Below are 27,532 nucleotides of genomic sequence, written 5' to 3' on the forward strand. Positions count from 1 at the left end.
AAGAGTTCCGTCCATGGACTTCGGATCTGCAAAATGCTGACTCTTAAGTAGGGTGTTTATTTCATGCGCTCAGTGCAAAGCTGATGTAATAGTTCAAATGTTGTTTGGCATCGACTCACCTCAGATGTGAAGCATGCTTTTCCTCGAAAGGTGGAAAAAAACAAATCGAGCATGCTTGGCGTGGCAAGTGTGTGAGATATGCCCTCATTAGTGTAGTTTAAGTGCCGAAAAGACTACGAAGTCCCTGGGCTGCATCGCACTAAAAGATTACTCAAAGCTCAAAGTCTACAAGCAGTGAAGGTAGGTTTATTTTCGCAGCTTACTCATCAGTAGTGTGAAATGCTCCTGACTTTTTGTTACTAGGCTAAAACCTTTGTATTATATATGAAAGTTAATCTCTTACGAGATGATGTGTCTATTTCAGTTAAAGCAGGAAATTTAGCTGGATGTGGCTGACGCGCAGATCGGGAGGGTAATACAAAAACAAAGATCAGGGCTGGAACGAGGAGTTGTTTTAGAAAAGCAAACAATTCGAAACGATGTCATAACGAACAATAAATATAGTTAGTTCGTTGCTGAATATTGCGCCGAAAACGGTTTCCATTCCTTGTCACCTAAAGTCATGAAAGCTGACGTTACGCGATAATTCGCTGCGACTCGTCTCAAAACCCTGTTGTTAGATTGCCCTGCTTGAATGTCTGAATGCATCGCGAGGGAAACGTAAAATGGTACAACCGTACCTACAAACTAATGACTTACAAACTCAAAACATCTGATGAGTCTGCGGTGGCATGAAAGATCTTTCTACAGGTCACGTTAATAGCGTTAGAAATGTTCATCAAATAGGTGAGTTTTTACCTATTTGTATGGGCACTTTTTTCCAAATTCAAATTAAGACAGAATTGAATTTTTATGGAGCTACGAATAATTCCAGAATAATTCCAGAAGAATTAATGCAAAAATGATTTTGTATCTGGATAAGCCCGTTGCTGATGCCCTTTGAAATATTGAGGCAAATAAGTGCATGACCCTCCCCCAGAAGTCCAGGTGAGAGAAACTTTTATGGCTTTGGTCTTGACTGTTTTGCTTAATAATTGGAGAGAACGTGCATGAACAATGTCTTCATTAATCTCATGTTGTGTGCGGGAAAATAAAAGATAAGCAGGCTCCAACTTGAAGAAAAAGAATTTCAGTGACATTATTTTTTACTTGCCTTTTTCAGTATGGTTACTGGTTCAGAGAGAACGAGGAAATATTGCCACTGTCACCGTTTCCTTACTGTACCAATTGTACATAATAATCACGAGGACAGCATGACATGGCAAACCGTCGTCACTGCAGAATGCAGTGTCGTCGTAGCCTTCACCAGGCCTTCAAATTCTTACGGGGGATATGGATCGCAGAATTCGGCAAAAAAATTCAATCGATAATTGGCCTGGAGAGTCAGTCCCTCCGAATGACAAATGAACTCTATACGTTGGCCAAACTCCCCTGGTCAATTATTCCCCTATCTTAGTTTTTGTACCCGCGATGTTAGTCTGGTTGTCCCCAGGTGTCTGTAGAACGTCCTTGCTATTACGATTACCTGAGCGCTGGCGGTTTGGTACTTTAAAAACCTCATATTAGTCAACAGTTCGAAAAAAGGAGGCTAGAGTTACAAGATAGTTATTTGGAAGGTTGGTGAAGAGAGCCACACCCTACGCACGTTAACAACCCACCACGTACACCTTTCCAAAAGAGTAGGGGCGTGCCCTTGTGTGCGTTGGTCCAAATACTTTCTTCTGGAAGATGGTGATACACTACAATTCACCCGGATGGAGGCCCGGTGAACCCTCGTCTCGTAATAGTCTGACCGAGGGTTCATTCACATCATCCCCCTGACGGAGACCCTGTCTTGTATCGCCTTCATAAGGGTGTGTCACCGTAAGGGGCGGTATAACCCCGACTGAGCTATGTAACACCACTAGTCGGCCTACGTACTGTACTACTGCTTGATTGATCATGATCTCACGTAATACTCGAATGAAGGACGGAAAAATCTTATACGATTAGGAGTTTCCACGGCCATAATAGCTCGACCATTGTGTCTTTTGATTATAATGATTGTTAGAGTTTAAGAGCATTGCCAGCACCCGACGTCTGCTTGAAGAGAAAAAATGGTGAGATAGTACGCAGCGGACCACCGTGAAGCGTGGATATCATAAAACACTGTTCTTCCTCCAAATAACTGTGCAAATTTTAAACTTTTAATCGCTCTCTTCTGTATTATCTGCACATGCATATTGTTGAATTTTCTTTGTTCCGATTTACGTATCATCTTAATCAATATATGTACTAGCATGAAAACAGTAAATCAAATGCACCAATATATACATGTAAAAGCCTCCTTAGGCTATTAAAGGAAAAAAATATTTCCCGACACCATCGGCCTCCTTCCGTCTCGGTAGACGATAGGGTCGGTCCAGGAGGGTCCCGGCACCGTTCCCGACCGACCCTCACCCTAGCAAAACCCACCTACCTTCAGTGTTGGCTTGACCGTCCAAGCAAGCCATGCCGCCAGTCCGTAGCAAGGTGGTGTCACATTGTCGCCGATATTCGACCAAATTGGTCACCGAATTTTAAAATCGTCAGATGAGTCGAGCAAATTTTTCGCCTGAAAACTTTGCCCTATTACATTGGACGGAGCTTGGAGATCTGGGAACGTCCACCGATCTCTAAGATCGCGCAGAGATCGAGGGGGCCCCAGCTGCATTTCTGCCGAAAATGGCAATAATTTAGAGCTCGCAGACTCGTTGGGCTGTGTGTGATGACGCCGCGTATAGTAGTAGTAGTAGTAGTAGTAGTGGTGGTGGTAGCCGTTTTAATAGTAGAAAATAATTTCAGTTCTTATCTATACGGAAAATCAGCGGTGATAACTTCATACTTGTAAGTTATAGTGGTATAGTATTTTATTTGGATTGATGGACTGATACCATCCAGCAAACATGGGCAAATGTTCTTAACTTAGTGTTTAGCTGGGCAATTGAGATGCCACAATGCATCTATGCAAAAGATATAATAAAAAACAATATTCATCTATTGATTTTCAAATAAAACATTATATCATGCACATAATGTAGTCGGCGGACTTCAGACAAGACTGTAGTGCACAAGGTGTATTGTGTATAAAGATTTTACAGACAGTATTCAGAAAGGTGTTCTTCTTTCTTTCTTTTTCTTTGATGTATGCTGTTTCCAATGAACATTTATTATATTTCACTCCATACCACAAGTATGGGAGTGAATTATATTCAAATTTGTTTTTCCTGATGTTTCTTCTCCTTCCCTGATGTTTCTGGTATTATAACCAAATGGCCAAACGATGTTGAAATTTGGCATGAGAGTGCCTGGAATACATGCCCAAAGGGTTTTTCTAACATTTTTGGCATACACAAATGATCAATTTGGGGATTTGGGGCTATTTTAGGACCAAAAATGTAAATTTTGGCTCCCATGCCCTCGTATCAAAAAAACTGATGACATAAAATTTGGCATGTGGAAACCTAGGACATGTAGGGCACATGCCCACAGGACCTCATTAACACTTCTGGTACACACCAATTTATGATAATATATTTTGAGTTTTTTTCCTATTTTCAGACCAAAAATGTGTTAGGTTCTTGCAGTGTTTAATGGAAGTCAAATGTCCTGGAATTTCGTATGGGGGTAGCTTTTGCACTAGAGATGGGGGAGGAGTAACTTTGAAAAATTTTCCATGGGGGTGTCTATGCAAGAGTCCGTATGGAGTTCAAATTCAGAAAATTCCAGTTTGGAGTGGTATAGTGGATAGAAATAAATTTGGGATGGTCGGTCCATTTCTGAGGTGATATGGAACAGCTCATTTTTTTTTGCATTGGGAGGGAAATGGAGTGCAAAATGCTTCATTTGCAGTTTTTACTTGTTTTTAATGTGGCATTTCTAGTTTTTACTTTGATTGTTATAAATTAAAACATGTAACTTGTTGCTACATCTAATGTATGGTTCAGTTTGATGTGTCTCTGATTTCATGTCAAATGTTAGATAAAGTATCTGTCAGTCTGTTTTAAATTTCAGCTAGCTGTATATAAATTATGAAATACAGTAAAGTTAACAGAATGTTGAGAAGTCAATAGTTTTGTAGGTCAGAGGGCTCTCGTCCTGTGAAGGCACAATGCCCAAGGCTTTTGCTGACTCAAGTTGAATGATGCAAGAGGATTGACATGTTGTTTTTCAGTCAGGTTGTTTGTACAGATAAGGAACAAAGTAATGGATATCAATTTGAATGTTTGCTCTGATAAGTTGAATACATTGAATTTCACTTATCGGAGCACTTTCTGTTGGCAATGATTAACATTACAAACTTCAATTCTAGCTGGGTCCGCGTGACGCTGCTGTCACATGGCAGAAGACTTAGAAATCACTAAAATCAGTAATTATTTATTATATTATTAACAATTACAAATGTACCAGAATGATTGTTTATGGAACAATTGAGCTGTTAAATAGAATAAAAGAAATGTACTACTGAAAGAAATGTATAATTGTATGGTTGTAAATGTACTTTGTAGCATGGCAGCTAGCGAGGAATTGACAGAAGAAATCATTGACAACTTAAAAGACTTTGGGATGGCATATCCCTTACTGGAAAAGTACAAGATCCCCATGGATGATGTGAAGGATCTCTTCACAGCAAAGCTGGTACTGAAGCGCCATCTACAGTCTATTAAGAACCCAGGGAAATCAACAAAAAATGTGAGTATTGCTGACAGGGAATCATCTCATCACATCTAACAATAGGATAATGCTACATGTATGTGCTGTGCCATGATTTATAATTCACTCAAGTGACGATGTCTTATCGAAGTTGTTAGTATGTCATATTTGAGAAATGGCACCTTGGACTTAATAAAAGACTTACTAACTAGTAGGGCTGTGGGTGCAACTAAACTGCAGTTTTTAAAAAAAAAGTATCAGATTCTATATCATTCTGTAAATAATTGTGTAGCACTGCTATAAACACACTTTGGCAGAACACATTATTCAGCATCACAGGCATTGTGAAATGACACGTCCATGTATATGGCCAGTAACTTTTTAAGTTCAAGATGACATCAAAATGAATATTTTTTAAATTTTATTCTCAACAGGCAAGAGAAATTGTTGGGAGGTTGAAAGACGACTATGAAAAGAACAAAAAGATACTCCAAAAGTTCTACCAAGATACAAAGAGTCACCTGCCAGATGTAGATCAATCCATTCTGAGTCAACTAGAACGGGACAATGCAACTTCACAATTTCGACAAATGATTGAGGAAGCCATGGAGATGCTTCAAGATTCAAAGTGCCCTATCCTGGTAGCAGGTATAGTTTCGTCTTGGCATCAATGGCACTTCTTCATATCTGCTAATTTTCCAGGAATTAAGGGCAAGAGAAAAAACAGTAACTCCTTTAGGCCACACCAATTTAATTTGTTGGTTCTCTGATATTTTCAGAAAAAATATGAAGCGACAGGGCAAAAAAATAATAATAGAGACAGGTCTAGGCATCCTATTATAGCTACAAATGCTACAATATGAACCATGAAGTCAACACAAAAGGCTGGGTTAATATTCAAGCAATGAATTTTGAATCACTGCATTGATAGATGTAACAACTAGGAAGAAAAAAAACCTTTCCTCAACTGTTAGGGGCAAAATATGAGCATTTTTGAGTAGATTCAGAACAAGAATTTTTTTTTCAAATCAGTAAAAAAAATGAAGAGGCGAATCCGAGAACCAAGAAATTAGATTGGTGTACCTCATATCATGAATAAATGTTTTCGCAGCAACTTCCAGTTTGCATTTAAGGAACTGAATTACATGTTGTATGCCAGCCTCCTAATTCAAGAAAATCATTATCCTTATACAATACAGGGAGGTACTGAGTTAATATTGGGTATAGACACAAAGCTTTGGGATCAGTTAGGCACCAATTCATGAGTTAGGCAACTGATTCAAGGGCACTATCCTCACAGGCACAAGGCTGGGGGAGCAGTTAGGCAACTGATTCAAGAATAGTATTGTCACAGGCACAAGGCTATGGGAGCAGTTAGGCAACTGATTCAAGGGCACTATCCTCACAGGCACAAGGCTATGGGAGCAGTTAGGCAACTGATTCAAGGGCACTATCCTCACAGGCATGAGGCTGTGGGAGCAGTTAGGCAACTGATTTAAGAACAGTATTGTCACAGCATGGAGTCTACCTCCATGGTCACAGGCACAAGGCTGTGGGAGCAGTTAGGCAATGATTCAAGGGCACTCTGACAAATCTTCAAGAAGATCTTTTGGTGGCTGCAATTCATTATAAAATTGGTAGTATCCAATATGCCATGCAAGGGGGGGGGGACTCAGGTGGCCAGTTTCATCATCCCCTGCCCCCAAATTCATCTGTTTGGAGATGTTTTACATGAATTGTAATTATAAGTAATGTCTCCTTGATGTGTTTATCTGGGCACAATGAGTGCTCACTGGGTTGGTAGATATAGGAGCAGAAAATACAAACAAGTTTGTCTTTCAGGACATTATCAAAATTGTGTGAATGTAAATTATTACAGGCGAAACATCCTCAGGAAAGAGCAGTCTGCTGAACCTCATCTTAGGGGAGGAGCTTCTGCCAACATCCACACTCAGCACAACGTCAGTCATCTGTGAGATCCGTTATGGGCAAAAGCGTAAAGTAAAAGTCTTTACGTGGGAAGGGGAGATGATAGAAGTTCCCCTTAGTGATGCGGATGATGACAAATCCTCCCTTCAAAAGCTTTCAGAGTATGTGCATCAAAAAGGAAAAAGGGATGAGGAAGACTTCCCATACAAAAAAGCAGAAATATACCTGCCTGTCGATTTTTTGAAGGTAAGATACTTGAAGGCCTCAAATGCTTAAGATATGTGCAACTGTTGTGTTTTACTGTACTCTTCATAGTGCAAACTCTACATATAACTGCCTCCTTAGAATCCTTTATTACTACTAATGGGCTCCTCCATTGTCCCTAAGCACATTTGAAGGTACAGGTACACAGCTAGAGTTTGACTCTGTTTTAGTTGGGTGATGAAACCAATTTTGGAAGGTTTGTCTATGCCAGCATCAGTCATGGTCCTTTTCTTTTGTTAGTGATGTAAATCACTTTTATTATATTCGCTAATTCGCATTAGCAAAATTTGCGGTCTGAGAAAAATGGACATGTTCATGGAACTATATTTTTGCAGTGGAGGCAGATGCAGAAGAAAGAAAGTTGGCAAATTATTTGTTTGCAATAATTATAAATTAGCGGCACAGAAGTAACTGCAAAAAAGTGAATATAATAGTACTGCAAATATACGGTACTCACTAAAGCTGCAAATTGGCAATGACATCACTAACTCAAATCAACAGGATGGCATCACCATTGTGGACAGTCCAGGAGTTGGGGAAAGTGAGAAGATGGATGAGGTGGTATATGACTACTTACAAGAGGCCTTTGCCTTCATTTACGTCATCAACAGTTCAAATGCTGGGGGAATTCAGAAAGACAGGGTAAATGACATCACATTATTCAAAAATATTATGAGCATTTCTTATAACTGTTGTGTGTGTGTATTTACATCCTTAACCACTGACCATCTTTTCTGTACCGGTAATTACCTCCATGAAATGTGTCATGGAGGTTATATTTACCTCCATGAAATGTGTCATGGAGGTTATATTTACCTCCATGAAATGTGTCATGGAGGTTATTACCTTCGCCAAGAAGGTTATGTTTTCAGGGGCGTTCGTGTATGTGTGTGTTTGTGTGTGTGTGTGTCTGTCTGTAAACACGATAACTTGAGAAGGCCTTGATGGATTGTCTTGATACTCGGTAGGTGGGTAGGTCTTGATGAGACCTCAAAATGATTAGATTTTGGACCCCCTAGCGGCTTATTATGGTACTGCAGCTGAACTTCCGGTTTTGATATCTCATGATCTAGACATGCTATGGTATTGAAATTTAGATGGTAGGTAGCTCTTGTGCTGGGAAAGAAGTGACGTGAGTTTAGGCCCCCTAGCGGCTTGCTCTGGAACTGCAGGGATAAATTCTTGAAAATATTCAAAAGGGGATAACTCAAGAACCGGTTGACGGATCGTCGTGATTTTTGGTATGTAGGTAGCTTACGTGATGCTTAATATAATTATGTGACAATTATGCAAATATGGATGTAATTTGCATAATTTATGGGGGAATTCTATAAATCAGCTGCATTCCATGATAGGACAATTGAAGCTTGTGACATTGGTAATTGACAACGAGAGAAACACAGGAAGATATTGATTATGTTAAAAAGACTTAATTTGCATAATTAATGAGACAATTTTTATAATTATGTAATGATAACTGCCTGGAATTTCATACTTGTGGTATTTGAAAGTTAAATTGAGGTGAACATCATTAAACATAATTTATTGAAATCAGGACCTCATTTGCATAATTTATTAGGAAATGCTAGAATGCATTCTTTGTTAATATAAGACTTTTTTGTCTTTTGGTTGAGATTATGATAAAACAATATAATTCATGAAAATTAGGTTCCTATTTCTTAAATCAGGGGGGAATAATCTAATCTAAACTTTGTCAGTCATAAAGATTAACATCATTTGGCGAAGGTATGAGATCGGGGAACTCTAGTATTTTCAGTTGCGTTTATCTGTCCGTCCGTCCGTCTGTTGGTCAACAAGATAACTCAAGAACGCCTGGATGGATTGGTTTCATACTTGGTGTGTTGGTAGGGTGTGAAGAAAACTGGAAATGATTAGATTTTGGTCCCCCTAGTGGCTTCCCTTGGTACTGCAGCGCAACTTCCGGTTTTGATATCTCGCGATCTGGACATGCTAGGGTCATGAAATTTGGATGGAAGGTAGCTCTTGTCCTCGGGAAGAAGTCACGTGAGTTTGGTCTCCCTAGCGGCTTGTTCTGGAACTGCAGGGTAGTTTCTTTGAAAATCTTCGAGAGAGGATAACTGAACAACCGTTTGATGGATCATCATGATTTTTGGTATGTAGGTAGCTTAAGTGATGCTTGACATAATCAAAATATAATTATGCAAATCAGGATCTAATTTGCATAATTAATGAGGAAATTCTATAAATCAGCTGTATTTCATATTAGGGCTATAAAACTCTATAGACATATGCTAGTGAGAACGACAAGATCATTGGCAGATATCGATTATGTAAAGGAAGACCTAATTTGCATAATAAATGGCAAATTGGTACAATTTTATGGTGATAACTGCTGGGAATTTAATACTTGCCATAATTGGAAGTTCAGTGAAGGTGAACATCACTAAACATAATTTATGTCAATCAGGACCTTATTTGCATAATTTATGAGGAAACGCTAGAATAGCCTTATTTCTTAAGATAACCCTGTCATTTGATGGAGAGTATGATCAATTGATACAATATATGCAAATGGCCTCATATGATTTGAATATATGCGGTGAAAAATGTAAGCCAATTACAGGTGGTCATCACCATGCGTAAGATTTATAAAAACAATACACATGTCATGGAGGTATGCGATCATCGAACTCTAGTTTCAGTTGCGTTTATCTGTCCGTCTGTCTGTTGGTCAACAAGATAACTCAAGAACGCCTGGATGGATTGGTTTCATACTTGGTGTGTTGGTAGGGTGTGACGAAAACTAGAAATGATTAGATTTTGGTCCCCCTAGTGGCTTCCCTTGGTACTGCAGTGCAACTTCCGGTTTTGATATCTCGCGATCTGGACATGCTAGGGTCATGAAATTTTGATGGAAGGTAGCTCTCGTGCTTGGGAAGAAGTCATATGAGTTTAGGCCCCCTAGCGGCTTGTTCTGAAACTGCAGGGCACTTTCTGGCGAAATGTTTAAAAGCCAATAAGTCCAGACAGGAACAACATATTTTCATTATTTTTGGTGTGTACGTAACTGAGAGAGAGATGTACATAATTAAATGCATAATTAATGAGGAAATTCTATAATTACAGTGTTTTACATTATACTACTTACATACAAGTAATGTATGTAACCTATGGCAGGCGGAACTTCAACAGATACTAATTATGCAAATGATGACCTAATTTGCATAATTAATGCGAAAATTCTATGATTTCGTAATGGTGAATGATGATAATGTCATACTTGGGACATCTGTAAGTTAATCAAAAGTTAACATACATCACGATGCATATATCATGTTAATGCAGAGGTCATTTGCACAATTAAAGAAGAAATTTACATTTACATATCAAGATCATATTTCATGGAGGTATGAGATCTCGGAATTCTAGTTGTATTTCAATCTATGATGCAAGTGGTATATGCCCCTACTGCATTGCCATATCTCTAGAAAAGACTTCATCATCACAATGATGACTATCATCACAATGATGACTTGATTTGTTTTATTCCACTAATTATTTTTTATTAGGATATTAGTGTTACAAATTCAACATTCTACACCTGATCCTCCCAACTGCAAATTCAACAATTTACACCTAACCCAAATTAACAGTTGCTTTTTTTCTTCATTTCAACTTTCAGCTTGGCAAGCTGATGGCTGTGGTTACCTCTAAAAACCAACAGCACCTAAATGCAAAAGACCAGAAAGGTGGTGCTATTCGAGCATTCTCCCCAAGTGCTGCCATTTTCGTCTGCAATAAGTGGGACCAGGTGCCACCACAAGAAAAGGAAGCAGTTCAAAGAGAGCAGCTACGTGTCCTGAAACGTTACTGGCCAGGTTGCACAGAGGATCAGGTCTTCCAGTTGAGCACCTTGACTGCTGCAAAGGCCCTACATCACGACGTCATGATGGACGACTTCTGTCTGCTGCTTGGAGGCATCGAGCAGTTCATTCCCGCAACACTGCAGAGAAAGCTGCAAGTGCACTACTGGTTAGTCTCTCTTAGTAAAGTAATTGCTTTGTAGTGACTGATCAGTGACAAAAATAAAACAAAAATTTCTTCCAGAATCTCTCTATCAGAACAGTACACACTTTACTTCTGTTTAGTGTGCTGTTTATACTGCTGACCAATTCAAAATGTTTTCAAATTGTCAATTTTGTACCTTCCAATCATATGAATTATTACTGCTAACTTTTTGGGCAAAGTTTCTGACTTTGTTACCTAAAGATCTCTCTAAAGTTTCACACACAGAGATAAATAAATTATTTCATTGTCTTTTTTACACAGTTGGCTTGAACAGTTCTTGAGCAGTATCCTTTACAAGGCAAGAGCTCTTGAAGTAAATGTAGCTGATGGGCAATATAAGGAAAAGCAGTTGCTTGAGAGAGAAAAGAGGCTAAGTCTTGCAAAATCAGCTGGATCAAAAATCATTCTGGCCATGAAAAACAAAGTTGAAAAAAGAACAGAGCAGGGCATACAAGAAGTAAGAAAGCTTCTTGAGGATCCAAAGATCAAAGAAAAGGCAACTTCCTGGTCATTGGCTGATGTTCCTATGGGAGCAAGCCTTTACGAACTGGACAGAATGGCTCAACATGAGGTTCTTCTCCGTGTGCAAAATCTCATCATGGACTGGGAAGAGGAGACCGGTTTTTTCAGAGACACAAAGTCAGTGTTGGAGGGCTTGTTTCATCAAGCTCTTGTTAAGCTGGAGAAGGTCATAGAAAGTGCTGATCAATATCATGACTACGACTGGCCTGATGAAAACACAGAAGTCTTTGACAAACAGTCGAATGATAACGGTGCAATGGCTGCTGAAGTGATGAGACAAAGAAATGTTGGTATGTTCATTGCACAGAAGGCAATTGGAATGATGTCTTCATTTTGGGTTCCCCTGGGGTTCTTAAGAGCTCTCCTTCAGGCACCTGCTCTAAGGTTTGTAGACATTATCAGCATGAAGGAAAACGTCAAGGTACAACGCAAGCATACAGATCAAAAAGATCCAAGAAGTCAGTTAGCACACCTACAAAGTGGGAGTAAGAAGGTCTTTGAGAAATTCAAAGACAGCAACCAGGTGAGGAAATTTGTGACAACACAGATGAAACAGGCAAAGCGCGTCATAGAGAGCTATGAGGGAACGATTGATGACATCATTGAATCCAACAGGCAGATGGTTCTCCAACTACGACAAGATGACAGGACAAGTGATGAAGTCCAGAGGGCCCTAGGTCAGTTCAAGGCCACAATCAGTCACATCTATGAAGATCTCTGCATGTTTGGTGCACAGCATGTGAGAACATTTGACTATGATGCTGCACAGATCTCAGTAGAAGAGCAACCTATTGTCAGTTCATCTTTCAGCAACATCTACAAGGCCAAGCTGAACACAAGAAAGGCCAATGACAAAGTCACAGTAAAGAGCTACATTGGAACATCAGAACAGAATGCAAATTACATGGTCTCAGAGGAGAAGTGCCTCAGGTTAGTTATTATCATCAATTAGTTTTTGTGTTTATCTGTTTATATTTGATTTGATTTTCACCTTGCTGTAGACTGAGGTTCCTTAAAATGCCATTCATTGACATTATAAAAATATAGTTGAAAGATAACAAAGCTCATAATAGTGATCCAATTCTTGATATTTACAGAGGGCTACGGCAACGTAACATCATTCAGTTGATGGGCACTGCAAGAGCCAAACAAAATGGAATCCCCATGCTCATCCTAGAAGACATGCGTCAATCAATTAGAATGAGATTTACCAGCTGCAAAGCCCACCTTCCCAAACCAGTGGTACAGGGTTATCTGATAGACATAGGTGAGGGTCTTAAGTACCTACACAAGAAGGCATTAGTCCACCTCATCCTGTCTCTGGACACAGTAGTGGTAAGTGGAAGAAAGTTTATTGTTTTTGTAATTCCAAAACCTTGGTAGGACTGTTTGTATTACCTAATCTACATTGTATCAGTATTTCAGACAACTGATAAGCATAACAATTAGGAGAAGGTGTAAAAGTGTTAGCATGCTAGGCAGCTTTTACATGAATTTGTTAACCAACATTAAACCAACGGAATTTCCATAAAGTTTGAGTATTTATCTATCAAATTTCAATGTGGAGGTGACTCCCTTGTCTTATGTGATTCACAGGAAGCAGCTGATGGGAAAATCAAGCTGACAAATGCCTGCACACCAAGGTGTTTGATGGAACCAGAGGATGCTGATGACCTGCCAAAGGAGTACATGTACCTGTCCCCCAAGGTGCTACAAGGTGCAGTGTATGACCAAGCAGCAGACATGTACAGCTTAGGCTTGATAATGTGGGAAATGTGGAATCATAAGTCTATCAGTCTTCCATCTACTTATACTAGCATAACATTAGATCTGCTCAAAGCAGGTGTGGTAAAACAAAATCTTCCTCCTCCAAGTGTGTCTGCTCCAGCAGAAAATTGGGAGCACTTGATGAATGTCTGCCTAGACTCTTCTGGAGATATTGAATACTGGCTTCGTGAACTAAAGAAACATGGGCATTTGGAGACTGAAGTTTAATCCGTACAACCATTAACTGGAATTTAACTGGAAGTTATTAGGCTGAATTTATTCCATGGCATATGACAGAGGTACAGCTCTGTACTTTCTTTGTGATGCACTAAAAATGAAACTTAAGTTTACACAGCCCATAGCACCTTATATGCCAGGAATATTTTGTAGTTATTATATATCCCAGGATACATGTATGTCAAACTGCAAAAAACAATTGTAACATTTTTGGATATCTGCAAATTTGGACTTCATAGCCAATGTACTCAAATAGATTGTCAATGACTCATGAATGAGTGATTTATGTTTAAGTTAATATACTATGTTCAAATGTAGGTACAGCTGGTAAATGCAGGAAATATTTTTTTCATGTGTGAAACTTTTTTCATGTGTGAAACTTAAACAGGCAAAAGTATTATCATGAAGTAATGTATAGCATATACATGTATATATGAACACATCAATGTTATACTCACTTTCAACCCACAAAGTTACTGATTACAAATAGTTTGTTAATACATGTATATGTATATGTATAAGAAAACGTAGGCCACCACACAACTTTAATTTCTTGGTTCTCTACTTGCTCCCTTTCTTTCCTGGTTGAAAAAAAATTCATGTGAAAGTTTTCTACTTACTAATGCATTCAAAGATCAACTTTGATAGTTTGAAATGCTACCTTGCCTGGTCATCAGTTGACTCTGTGGCTCTAATTGGCTGTGTCTTGTTTATTCCATTGTGCTTGCCCGCTCCATTTATTTCCTGGAAAAAAATTAAGAAACAAGAAATTAAATTTTCCTGGCTTAATATAGAATTCAGCTTCAGAGCTCTTGCGAGCCCAACACCTGAGTAGAATTAAAAACAGGCAGCCTAGTTAAGTTTTCAAGAACAATTACAAGCAATGTTCAATAACAACATTTCAGCTCAAATAACTTTGTAGGATAGCCATGTCACAAATGGTCCACAGTTACATGTAGGTGACTGACAATTTGTGTAACTATTGGTGATGATTCCTTTGTATCAAGTAATAATTTGATACTGATTATCATCAATAATACAATGTGTATCTTGTCTCAATGCATATGCCTGTTATACAGGCTTGTTAGACTGCCGCTGAGTTGATATCAGACACAATCTACTTTGAAAATAAAATTCACTTCAAATAGAGAATGATAGAGAAATTATGGGAAAGAATATGGAAATCAAGACTTCTTCTGTTGGCATCCAATCATCTAATGTACACATGTATATAAGCATTAGAGGTACACAGATGGCACCTATTGTAAAAATGAAATTGTAGTTTAGAATTTTATGTTTAATGGTATACCACATAAAATTATATACATTTGTATATAGGGCTCATGCAGACAGTTTATCTCAAAATGTCACGTATGTTACACATTTCATGGTGTAATGAAGGTCATTTTGTCCTTGGTGTAACATTACATTGTTAAGTGAAAACTCAGAAACTGAATATAAGGCCGAACTGATCCCATTTATTTTTGACTGACTGCATTGTGAAAACATACTTAGTATGTCAATCTTTGACAATACTTGCACACAAATCCTCCCTCTCCATATGTGGTAGATAAATATGCAAAAAATCCACTCAATCTCATTCAGGATGATGCCTTTTTACCCATTGATAAGATTCAATGTTCCTAAAACCATCACACAGCTGCAACAATAAAAGTTGCTCTGATAGTTTTCAGACAATAGAAAAAATTATCCAATTACAGTTACTAACCATTAGTATTTCTAAAATTGAACTATCAGAGACATTCAAGTTCTATGCACAATTGCAGCTGCCCACCACTGATTTGACCTACATTGATGAATCCCTATGTCTGTAGGTGCTTTATAATAGGATGGTCTGACAGGAAATGTCTACCATTCAAAAGGCCTCAAAGGAAAACATCAGGCTCTGGGGTCTGAATTCAGCAAAACTATGGTGCAGCAATGCAAAGAACTATACAGCCAAATCAAGTACTTTTTAGTACAATGAAATTGAGTACTTTTGGATATAATTAAAGTTTTGTAAACAATAAATTGCACAGAGCCTGTAAATTTGGCAGAACAAAAATAGTATGAATGTATTATGTGAAATGGAACATACTAGTACTCTAAAACAATCTTTATTTTTCAACTCTCCTTCACTTTACACAAACATATATAAGTTGCACTCTCTGTAAGCAGTCAAGAATAATTTTTTTCACTTGGAAGGCCACAGAATAATATTAGAAATCCTTGGAGTTTCAGTGGCCCCAAAACCAACACACATGTTCTACGGACCCATTTCTCGTTAACTCTTTAATGTGACCTGCACTCTGCACTAGTAGTTAGTCTGACTAAATCACGCTCCTGGCGGCCACCCGCCCCAAAGTTGGGGAGCGGGTCATTAACTCCCGGCCGAGAGCTCCAGTCTACACTTAGTAATATGCCGGCCTGTCCGTTAACCCTTTCACATCCTCCTGCAGCTGAGTTTCCCTGTCAAACAGTGACATGTTGACAGGTACAAACTTGGAGATGCCAAACTGTCCCAGCTTTTCTCTCATCTGAGGATCAGCGTGTGCTTCTAGCAAGGCCTGGGTTACCTTCCGTTTCAGCTTAACTGTGGAAGAACAAAAACTGCTGATAACACAGTAAGTGCAACTAAAAAATGTTGAGAAAACTAATTGAATGTAAAAGTCTGAGTGCTAGTACTTTTGACAAGAAATGTATCTGTATATTGTTTATATTATCCATTGTATCCAGGGTATATACATGTACATTAACAGTACAAATGTACCTGTAAAATAAGCTGCATGTGACCTTTCACAGGAAACATTTGACACTGAGCACACACACAAAAAAGAAAGGTCTAGAGTCTAGACAACAAGAAACAGTTACTGGTACCTACCATCTAAGCCTGCTCTGAAGACCAGAGGCTGTATAGGGTATGGTCCCCAGGACTCGATGACATGGATGTTTTTCTCCAGGTCCAGATTCTGAGCTTTCTGCATCATGAGTGAGAAGGAGTCTACAGCTGCTCCATCCACAGTGTGGTTCAACACCATCTGCAAGGACTTCAAATGGCTCCCTGGGATGTCAAAAACATGGGGTTAAACTTTGACAAAATAGAGAAAAAATTCTAATTTCAAGTCCTTACAAGGCCAATGTCGGATGATACTGTCTTGCTTTCTATGATGATTTGAAGTGAAATACTTCTACTGAACTGTATAAACTTTAGACTTGGAAGTTGAAACATAAGTTTGTCCTAAACTGTGACAGTCCACATTCAAGATCTCAATAAGATTTAAGATGCTCATTGCCTTTACAATGGATAGCATTGCACTATGTAACTCCATGACAATGCTTTGAAACTATATCTGAAACGAGAAATTGTTCTCGTACCTGACTGCACTGAGTGACCGAAAAAGTTGGCGTTTTCTCCCATCTTCTTCAGCATACTCAGCGTAGACAGACAGCCGGACAGGGACGTGGGTTCATTGTACGCCCAGCGCGCTCCGCGAAGGTTCTTGAATTCTGGGTACTTTTGACTGCAATGTGAAATCGCTTTAAAGTTTGAAACAAACTACACATGTACAGTACATACAGATCAAAGGAATTTTTCATTTCAGCATTAGTTTGGAAGTTGTGAATAGGAGATAGCTGTTGCAAGTACAAATCTTTAGTTATCATGGATAAACTAGTACGTGTCAGACACCTGGATGATCAAACTAGTATGTATGGAATTTTGTTATGCATCTTAAGGTTTAAAAGACTATAAGTCGTTATGACATAACTGAATGTTACACTCACACGTTGTCTTTGTGAACAATGACATCAGTGAAATAGACAGGTCTGTTCCCACTGTTTTTAGGGTGCACGGCAAGAGGACCAGCAGGGAGGAGCTCACACACATTAGGCTTGCTCTCCAGCAGCTTTAGGAAGGGTGAACTGCACATAAAGCCTGAAAAAACCTAGACTGGTTAATTCAAGAAAACAAAGGATTTATTTGAATAATGTACACAGGAATTAGAATATTGTTATTTTTGCTTACAGTTATGCTGGCTGGGTCTGAGCAAGGAGGTTAGTACTTGTATTTAACCTCCTTGGTCTGAGCAAGGATGTTTTTGTCCTAATCATTGATTGAAAGCTTACATGGATGAAAAAATGCAGGCCTCTAAAAGTCTAACAAATAGGACATTTGGCAATTCAAAAATATGTGGCTGAAAAAAATTCTACACAGAGTTGTGAAGTGGACCTTGTTATTTCCATAAATTTGTGTCAATGAGGCATCCTTACTAGAAAGTTTTAAACAATGCTTGGAGAAGATATGTCAAGGTTAGGTGTGACAGACTGGTCGATGCTCATTGTAACATAGCCAGCTGTCACATGCCTCATGCAAAGCTGGTCTGTTATGCCAAAGGGTAGCTCCAATGGTTGAATGATACAGATAGACATCTGCACACATTTTTATCAAGACGTAATACAAAGTCAAGGAAAATGTTACCGTCACCTATGTCCACTTCATTGAGACTGAAGGGGTCAGCAGTGTCAGTGGGAGGTCCGGAGAACCGCGACTCATACAGAAGAGACACGTCACAGCCCAGCCTGTCTCCCAGGTAGTAGATGATGGTCTCAAAGTACTCCACAGGGATGCTGGGACACAGGTACGTGATGAAACGCAGCTTGGGCGGATGGCTCGACATGGTTGACTGAATCATGAATAGTGATGACATGAGTTAGCATAAATATGCCTTTGCAATGTTCAATGTCAGTGAGTGAAGGTTATGCCGAATACAGGAAAATGTTTTTGATACTTACTCATTGGTTAATGACAATAATTCGATCATCTTCTGGTAAAATATGACAGGTCAATTACGAAATACTGCAAATTATGTAGACGTCATAATTACTTACTCCATGAGTATATTAAAGTTGGGTGGCACCTGTCGCCATGACATTAACTTTTAAACGAAATCAAGGAGGCTTCCATCTGAAGTCTACAGTCTCTATCATTGCCATGCCACGTGTGAACATATACAGACACCCTTAACATCCACAAGCGCAAATTTGGGAAATTGGACTGTGATTGATAGGAACTTGATGCCAGGCCGAAAGTGCTGGAACGTCACCTTTTTTTCCAGGTCATTACCAATATTTCAACACACAGACCCTTTCACCCAATACGGGAAGCTTATTTTGGCCAATAGCACTGTCCTCGCAATAGCTAACAATATGTTCCTACCTGACAGAGCAGAAATTGCGGAAAATAAAGGTTTACAGGACGTCGAGCTGTTGAAACACCTTCTACCGGCTCCAGATTCGAGACGCTGATGAAATACTCACCTTTGACCCCTTAGCTGATATTTGGGATATACCATTTTACTTTAAGGGGTGTGTAAAGTTGATGCTGAAGTACATGTAGGTTGAGCCATAGTGTTGCAATAGAATTTATTAAAATGTGAAGAATTGGTACTCTTAGAACAAAAATAAGTAAACACATGTACATTGTACATGCATTCTAATAAGAGGGATGGGCATCTGGACTATATCTTTTTTGTGTGTGTGTGTGTGTGTGTGTGTGTGTGTGTGTTTTGGGGGGGGGGGTGCTGATTATCCTGTAACGATAATCGTTAAAACTACTAGTATGTTTAAGGTTACCTATAATTCAATCAAAGGACTCCAATGAAATTTGCTGGGTCCCACTTCCTTGGTGTTCACATAAAAGTTGTTATACATGTACCATTATACCTCCCGAATCCTACATCCTCTCCGTAAAGGAACACACATCCATGTCCTGAATGTTGTCCTGTGTCTGATGAAAAATTGATAAAATTGCTTGACTTATTACGTGTAGTTCTGTGGATTTTTATATGATATGAGAAGACAGCACAAAAATATGAATTAATTTCTTTAATTCAGACAGTGTAATGATTTTCTACATCATGTATCCATTATGGGATATGTTGTAAGCATAGAGAAACCCCAAAACAACACCATGCATGATTGTACCAAGTTAAACATAATGTTTGCTTGTAAACATGAATTATAGCAATAGTACATGTAATTTCAATTCATTCATCATTACATAGCTGAATAACCATATTTTAGCAAATCAAGTATCATCAACCATATTTTGGCAAAGAATAGTACTATACTGAACATGATGTGCAAATGGCTGGTTAGGCCATGTTGATTTGATTATATGGATGACATCCGCGCGCGCATGAATTTTTGGCCGTTTCCAAAAAAAAAAAAAACTTTTTCAACCATACTGTAAATCGTACAAAACAGTTGCAAAATGAGCAAAAATGTACCGTAAGTTACAAAAAATAAGTAAAAACTATACCAATGTCGTAGAATGCCAAAATCAAACGAAAAAAGACGAAATTGTAAGGAAATGAACTTGAAGATTAGATTATACGCCAAACCATATTCTGTCCCATTTGTTCAACCCTCATGACCACCTAGTATTCATAATGAAAACTACCTTTTTTTTTTGCAAAACTTTTTTTTTTATTCGCACGCGCGCATCAGTTTTGGGGCTCCCGGAGGATGTCATCCATATAATCAAATCAACATGGCCTTATATTAAATACAGTGTAGTAAACAATAAAGGATTTAAAGTGCCATATTTCAGTACACATGTCTAGTGTGGAACATTATACATAGACTCTAATTCCTTACACAGGGCAATTATCATGACTATGTTAAAGCTAAGACACTAGCAGCAGAATTCCTGATATTACTTACAGGTCATTTCAAGTTTGTTCCAATACTAAAGTCACTTTCCAAGGCCTTTAAATTTTTAATTTTACAAACTAGAATCTTTGATCTTTATAATAAAAAAGTTGTACAGTAAAAGACTCAAATTTCTGATGATAAATGTATTTCTAAGGATTATAGACGGGCAGAATGCGTGCGATGACACGCCGACATATGGGGCACTTCCTGGGCTGCAGCAAGTCTGCACAGTCGGCGCAGCAGCAGATGTGTCCACAGTCCAAGATGATCACCTCGCGTGCGTTGGTCTGACACACGACGCAGGCATGCTCCTCGTCTAAATCCTCTGGCGGTTCGCCGTCCTGCCGTCTCCGCGCTGCTCTGACCTGCTCCGTCTGTGCGAAGAACTCCTGGTTTTCTCGGTATCTCCTGTACCACTTCGCTGCAAAGGCACACAGGGCGATCAGTGTCCCCACCCCAAACAGGATGGTGAAGGCCTTCAGCATGGTCACTTTGGTCTGGTACTGCTTGGCCAGTTCTGACGGCGCCAGATTGGTGATGAAGTATGTGGCGTTGTTGCTTGGGTTCCTCAGCACAACCTGCCCTTCCTCTAGGGCCAGCTCACCGTAACCAAACAGCTGTGTGCCCACCTTCAGCATCTTCTCTGTCTCCTGGTACCCTTTAATAGCCTCGCCACTCATCCAATCGACTACCCTCTTCCCCATGGTGGCATCTTCGGGTTCGAACTTGTCGTAGATGACATCCAGAGACAACATGGCTGCCTGTGTGGGCTCCAGGACTCTCACCTTCCCCCCTTTGCAAGCCAGGGAGAAGGGGATGCGATTGGTTACCCTCCTTATAGTCCTGGATGTGTCATACCTGAGAGGTAAACAAAAATAAAAGTTTGCAAAAGGTTATGAAACTAGAAAGGTAACATTTGCAATGCAAACACATCATGTTTACCGGTACCTTTACATGGCCCAGCTATAACAAACTACTGCTTTGTTTATTCCATTCACACTCATATACAGTGTATATGGTGACCATGCAGCCCTACGTGAACTCAGTTCTGCATGGCACTTGCATCATTATGAAACCCAACACCAGTTACCATGGTGACAGACGTCTGGTCCTGGTCATTGACCTTATTTATTTGGAGAAGAGGAAGAAGAGTAAGAAGAAGAAACAGAGCAAAAACAATATGCTTTCCTTCTGCCAAGGTAAACATAATGATTGTTGTTAACAGTGTTATTTTGTAGTGCACGTCTTCACCTAAGGAACAAGATTTTTTTTATCTAGCAATTTTATGTTCTTACCATATCCTGGAGACTTTGTTCCAGACCCTCCTGTGTTCTTCCATCAGTAGCTCCTGTATCACCCCCTCCACACCCAGCTGACTCTGCAAAGGTTTCCCCACGGGCACTATTACACCTTCTATCACTGCATAGGGGATGGTCTGGTTAGGTGTGCCTGCCACCACTTCATAGATGTTTGCATCGATGAACATGGCATCCTGATGGGAAAAAATGTGAAAACTTTATCCTCAAGCAGATGTTTGTTATGTTATGTTAAGATGCATATGAGCTACCCATCACAGTGCCACAGGATTATTGGTTCGTAAAAGAGGAGATGGTGACTGGTGGTCTTCTTCACTTCAACTCAGGTGAGCATATCATGCAAATATGATATTTTTAATTATCATGATCTTTATTCAATTTAGGAAAACCATAATCCAACTTAAAAGGGTCAGAGTCAGAATGTTATCTGTCTAAATCACCAAGGGAAAATCTATGTGGAGTGTTTTTAAGTCACCTTTATGGTGTCCCTGGTTTTCTTGCCCCTTCTCCATAGATAGGCAAAAAGGGAAGTGCAGGCAGTGCCCACTCCTAACCACACAAGGTCGGGCTTGTCCACGGCACTCCACAGCGTGCTCAGGTGCTCCATCCTTCTTCAAAGTTTGTACAAAACCTAGATAGCGTTTGAACGCTGCTAGAACGGCATTTTACGTCAATTTGACGCTCAGAAATCCACGTAACACAGTTTCACTTCCACATACTTTCACCTTTGTGTCAGCAACAAGTTGGGTCTTTGGATGACCAAGGCTGCCGCCTTCAAAATATGTTTTGCCTGAAATACATTACAAACTGATGAAAATATCATTCAGGCAGTAGCTAAAGCAAGACCATTTATCTATTCAATTTTGATAATCACTGGTTCTAAGGAAAAGCAAAAGTGTACTCTCCGTTACCGCATTTGTTATAAGAAAGTTAGGCTCTTATATTTTTTATACAGTGGACCACAAATGTTTGTTCTCGCGAGATTTAGAATTCCCATGAGAGTTGGTTGGCGCGCTTTTCGACGATAGAGGATTACCTCATCCAAGATGGCGCGGAAGTACTTTCGTGTCGTCTGAACTTGCGACATTTCGTCATGTTTAGTCATTTTAGTCACATTTTAAAGGTTTATAGGAAGGATGGGAATATTTGACTATGGCTAACCCAGGAACACCGCGACCCGTACCGCACTTTTTCGCCGAGGAGGGCCCGTTCTCCCAGAAGAAGTACCGGCTTGCGAACGGCCACACTCCTCGGGACTCCCAACCTCCGCGCCCGCCGGCCAAGAGCGTTCCCCCGGTCAGTCGAGTTTTTGTCAACAATAAGTTAGCTTTCCAAAGACCCCAGAGTGTGTCTTTTAGAGGTCCCGATAGCTTGATTTCAAGTCCCCACTACGACGCAGGCAGTAAGGAACTTTTCTTCGACCAGTGTTTTGAAATTGTTGACAAACTTGGGGAGGGGTCCTTCGGCGAAGTCTTCAAAGTGAAGAGCAAAGAAGACGGGAAGCTATACGCCGTCAAACGGTCCAGAGAGAGATTTCGAGGAGAGTATGACCGCAAGAGAAAGATAGGAGAAGCCTACAGGCTGGAGAAACTCCGAAGGCATCCTAACTGTGTGCAGTTCTTTAAAGCCTGGGAGGAAAGGCAACACCTCTACATCCAGACAGAACTGTGTCAGTGTAGCCTAGAGCAGTACCTGGAAGGGCGACATGACATACCGGAAGAAACAGTCTGGAACTTCCTGGTGGATTTACTGTCTGGATTAAAACACCTACATGACCATAGGCTCATTCATCTCGATATCAAACCGGACAACATCTTTGTGTCCAATGACGGCGTGTGTAAGATTGGGGACTTTGGACTTGTTGTTGAGATGGACAAGGAAGACGTGTCTGATGCACAGGAAGGTGACCCTAAGTACATCGCACCTGAGTTGTTGGAGGGACATTTTGGACCACATGCTGACGTCTTCAGGTTAGTCTGCATGAATTTTTATGATTTGGTGCAATGTCACAGACATACTAGTGAACATATGATTGCGTGCCTCAATTTCTCTATTACCTAAAAGTTGTTTAATATATAAATCCTAGGTAAGATACTTTTTTGGTATCTTTGATATTATGGGGACTGCAGAGAAAACAAAGGAAATTTCCATTCTTAAAATAGACTCTAGTTCCTTGTGTATCATAGACAATAGTGACAAAAACACAACAAAACAACCACCCAGACCATCCATTGTTAGGTATTGTATTCAGTAAGTGAAGCAGAATGTACAATGATCCATTGACAAATCAGACCCGCCCATTCATCAATTATCACCTCTGTGTAAGTCAGGGTAGCAATCACAGAACAATAACAGCCTTGTTAAATCATGTTTTAGAGAAAAATCACCACTTACTAGCCTATTATCTACCCATCAATGCCGTGCCATGGTGATAATGGAAATTTTTAGCACCCAGACTTGGTACAATTAGGACACAATTGGATAACAAAGGACCAAATAAATACATCCCTACCTAGTGAAGTACCCATACCCCCTTATGTTCATATATTTTCTTGTCACAAAATACTCCACCAAATACTAGTACTGTACAAGAATATGGTCATGCATTGTTGTACAATATTGTTATCATCATTTAAAGTTTTGTCTCAATTCAACATAACCATGGTCCATGATACACACTGTTGATGTAATTACACTATGACAGTAGATATTTCTGGACAATTTTAGTACAATTGATGAGGAAGTAAAATTTGTATTTTTCTTTCTTATCCTCAGCCTGGGAGTGACTATTCTGGAGGTGGCCTGTGACCTGGAGTTACCCCGTAACGGTGTGGGCTGGCAGCAGCTCAGACAGGGCATGATCCCAGCAGCCTTCACTGCAGGGCTGTCCCACGAGCTCAGGACCCTCATCCAGCTCATGATGCACCCAGACTATTTCCAGAGACCTTCAGTGAGTAGCTATACACATTAATACTAGTTGTAGAATAAGTAGAGTAACACAAGAAACAAAACTCAAATCAGAACAGTCTCCAAAATGTATCTCATATACCGGTATCTGACAAGTATTTTTGATGACTTTGATTCGAAAGCTTAGACGTTATAGCTACTAGTAAGTTTCTTTGAAGCAATTCTTCAAGAACAAATCTGTTCTCCTTTTTGTCTCAGGTCCCTCACCTTCCCTTTCCTACCACACACCTTTACACAATTATCCTTCCTCCAACAACACTTACTAATAGACATATGTATTATGTGTCTACTTACAAATCACCTGCTTTGTCTTTCAGGTTGCTGACATCCTGGCCAGGCCTGAGGTCAGTAAAGTGTTGTGGAGAAGGAGACGTCAGCAGGCTGTGCGGTTTGTGCAGGGTGCTGTGTTATCTGTGTACGGCTTCATGTCCAGCCTGTTCCACACCATGTACTGCACCATCCTGCTCCCTGTCAAGGCAATCAAGGGGCAGCCACAGGAGAAGCAACGTAAGTATGGCTTACAGTAGCTCTTCTGTTTGACAAAAAGTTGAAAGTTCATAGTAACGTCACATGTACTCATAAAAAAGTATGTTGACTCAAACATAAAATTCATTTTTCTGTTAATCCCTTCATCAAATTGTCATGTTTTTTTAATGAACAGACCTTTCTTTTTACTTTCGAAAGGACAGCGCTCGGTGAAAGACAATGTTTCAAAGTTAGTATAGTGAAGAAATGCTCTACAAGACTACCAACAAAACAAATAGCATTTGGCTAGTTGCTTAGTAACAAGTTTGAGTTATACTTGTACGTAAGGAGCGCAGAAGTTTCTTTGACTAGCACATGCTTTACTTTGAAATGTTCTGTTCTTGCATCAGCAGAGAGGTGTCGTCATCCCTCTGACTGGGACTACAGCTACTCTGAAGATGATGCTTTTGAGAGTGAAGGCCACAGCAAGGACTCGGCTGAATCTGGTGTGGCCAACCTCAGCCTGTCAACTGATGAGGAGCTTGAACGACCCAGACAATTCATCACCTGTCCCAGGTACACTACCAACATGATTATCCTCCATGATACTGATGAAGGTTAGACATCTTGGTAGTGAGATACATCAGGAAAACAGATAGCAACTGGATATATTTTCAAAATGCTTGAGTAACTGTTTTGTTGTGTGTCTATGTTCTGAGATGGCAAAGTCCTCTTCCATAAGACTGTAATTCTCCTCTTCAACATCCAAGTTTTATTGTTTGGAAAATACGAAGGATCAACCATTGCAAGACATAATGCCACTTTCCATAGGTCAATACATGGGCAGTTAGTCAATTTTGATAACCAAGTTCTATTTTCTGTGAATTGTACAATGTATTTATAATTATGACATACTTTTTGCATTTGTAGTGAAGTGAGGTTCACCCCTGATGCTCGCCCTGCCACGCCCATCCTGCGTCACTCCAGCCCGATGCCCAGGAGCTCCTCCCCTCTCCATGGCAACCACACCCAGGCTCACCTGAGTCCCAACCTGAGCCTGGTGACCAGCCACCCCTACACACCCACCAGCCACTCCGACAGCGGCAGCAGCTACGGTGAGGATGGCTCTGTAATGATCCGCTCAGGGATCGGGCCCAAGAACCTGATGAACATATTTGATGACGCTGCCTGTTCGGATGACGATGATTAAATAAGTGAACCAACAGATATATGCTGAAGTCAGGTGAAAGTTTCAGGGGTCTGTGATTTCACTACTATTATCTTGTGATGTATACATTTCTATTTACTGGTACTTACTTAGAAAGGCTATGGTAGCCTGATTCTGAATCAGTTTTATTGTTACCTACATAGGTTAATGAAATATTTCCTCACCTATCTTTCGGAAATAACTGCCATGGGTGTGTTTTAAAGACAGGGATTCTGAAGCCCATCTTGCCTATTATACGATTACAAAGTACATACACCCTGACACTTATTTTAAAACTTATACTATGACTGCACAGGCAATGAATGCAGAACAAACGGCAGTCCTTATTTGATTCCACTATGAATGAGTAAGCTCCATAGCAAGATGCAGGAATATTAGAATTATCCTGTGGCAAGGGCTTGGTAATGTTGTTTTAGATGCAGTCCTTTTAGGTTTTTAAGAATGTTGATTTGGATTTTTTGTTTGCTTTTGAAGACACAGCATATATGCTCCTGATGTGTGCTATGAAAGAGATGTAATGGTACAAACTGTACTACAGCTATATGATGAGATTAAAAGAGAAGATGTGGTACGGTTTTAGTTGCTTGATATAGTATTGATTCAAGTTTTAGTTCCATGAAATGTGCAAAATACATAAAGATATGGTGATAAAGACTGGTGGCACCAAATGGTCTGTATGCAAATGAGTTCAGAGGTATAAAAATTTCCATATGAAGTCTTTTCAGAACATGTATTAGTGGTAAGTTGTCCACTTAAATACACAGTAGATGATGTACATGTTCATTCATTTAAATATTACATACACTTCTGTCCTGTATAGGTAGTGTTACTAGAACTGTTATGATTTTGTGGTGACACAAGGTTTGAAGGTTGTTCATGAACTGTCAGCCCTAACTGCCACCTCCCTCTGTGTTTCTTATGTACCTTTACAAAACAGTTTACCTTTCCTTCTGTGATATCGCTGCAAAGTTTTCTAATAAAAGTCCAAGAAATCACAATTTGGGAGCATTTAGTAATCATTGGTAGATGCCATTGTAGTAGTTATAGTGTCTTAAGCTACACAATTTATTCCTGTACAATGAGTTGAATATGTTGAAAAATAACATAGATTGTAACATCTATATTCTAGCAACTATGTCTACCTAAAACTGATGAAAACAAATGAAAGGATTGAATTAGTTCAGACCTTGTAAGTTGTAGCCTTTTTTTTAATGTAACAAAATTTCACCATCTTGTATTTTTTACGTCAATCACAAACCAAGACCAGAAAGCATGTCAACCACATTCTATATTGGATACAATATGGTATCTCCTGTATACAGAGACTACCAGCAACATCTTC

At 39.6% G+C, this 27,532-nt stretch overlaps 4 protein-coding genes across 6 annotated transcripts; 2 read left to right on the plus strand and 2 right to left on the minus strand.

Annotated features, from left to right (window-relative positions):
- Positions 1-115: 115 nt before the first annotated feature.
- Positions 116-14,718, plus strand: LOC109464110. 2 transcript variants are annotated; one of them, XM_019761052.1, is made up of 9 exons: positions 116-300; positions 4,587-4,770; positions 5,166-5,379; positions 6,611-6,906; positions 7,426-7,566; positions 10,589-10,938; positions 11,236-12,426; positions 12,594-12,831; positions 13,093-14,717. In XM_019761052.1, exons 2-9 carry the CDS (start codon positions 4,588-4,590, stop codon positions 13,489-13,491), a joined length of 3,012 nt encoding a protein of 1,003 aa, XP_019616611.1. In that variant the 5' UTR covers positions 116-300; position 4,587; the 3' UTR covers positions 13,492-14,717. The 2 variants fall into 2 exon arrangements, with proteins under 2 accessions (XP_019616611.1, XP_019616606.1); XM_019761047.1 differs by lacking the exon at positions 116-300 and having other exon boundaries at positions 4,380-4,770; positions 13,093-14,718.
- Positions 14,719-15,558: 840 nt separating this feature from the next.
- Positions 15,559-18,836, minus strand: LOC109464220. The gene is made up of 6 exons (XM_019761158.1): positions 18,716-18,836; positions 17,984-18,182; positions 17,284-17,434; positions 16,876-17,021; positions 16,382-16,561; positions 15,559-16,093 (listed from the first exon to the last, which is right to left on the minus strand). The coding sequence occupies exons 2-6, from the start codon at positions 18,174-18,176 to the stop codon at positions 15,912-15,914; spliced, it is 852 nt and encodes a 283-aa protein (XP_019616717.1). The 5' UTR covers positions 18,177-18,182; positions 18,716-18,836; the 3' UTR covers positions 15,559-15,911.
- A 1,227-nt stretch (positions 18,837-20,063) lies between these two features.
- Positions 20,064-22,286, minus strand: LOC109464211 (mitochondrial ubiquitin ligase activator of nfkb 1-A-like). Its single transcript, XM_019761147.1, has 3 exons — positions 22,006-22,286; positions 21,510-21,706; positions 20,064-21,072 (listed from the first exon to the last, which is right to left on the minus strand). The coding sequence occupies exons 1-3, from the start codon at positions 22,135-22,137 to the stop codon at positions 20,364-20,366; spliced, it is 1,038 nt and encodes a 345-aa protein (XP_019616706.1). The 5' UTR covers positions 22,138-22,286; the 3' UTR covers positions 20,064-20,363.
- A 261-nt stretch (positions 22,287-22,547) lies between these two features.
- On the plus strand, positions 22,548-27,118 carry LOC109464156 (membrane-associated tyrosine- and threonine-specific cdc2-inhibitory kinase-like). 2 transcript variants are annotated; one of them, XM_019761097.1, is made up of 5 exons: positions 22,548-23,500; positions 24,306-24,480; positions 24,815-25,004; positions 25,373-25,538; positions 25,893-27,118. In XM_019761097.1, the coding sequence occupies exons 1-5, from the start codon at positions 22,683-22,685 to the stop codon at positions 26,170-26,172; spliced, it is 1,629 nt and encodes a 542-aa protein (XP_019616656.1). In that variant the 5' UTR covers positions 22,548-22,682; the 3' UTR covers positions 26,173-27,118. The 2 variants fall into 2 exon arrangements, with proteins under 2 accessions (XP_019616656.1, XP_019616662.1); XM_019761103.1 differs by having other exon boundaries at positions 25,376-25,538.
- Positions 27,119-27,532: the final 414 nt, after the last annotated feature.

Source organism: Branchiostoma belcheri, unplaced genomic scaffold, assembly GCF_001625305.1.
Source record: "Branchiostoma belcheri isolate BF01 breed outbred unplaced genomic scaffold, Haploidv18h27 scaffold1, whole genome shotgun sequence".
In the NCBI taxonomy this organism is placed as follows: Eukaryota; Metazoa; Chordata; class Leptocardii; order Amphioxiformes; family Branchiostomatidae; genus Branchiostoma; species Branchiostoma belcheri.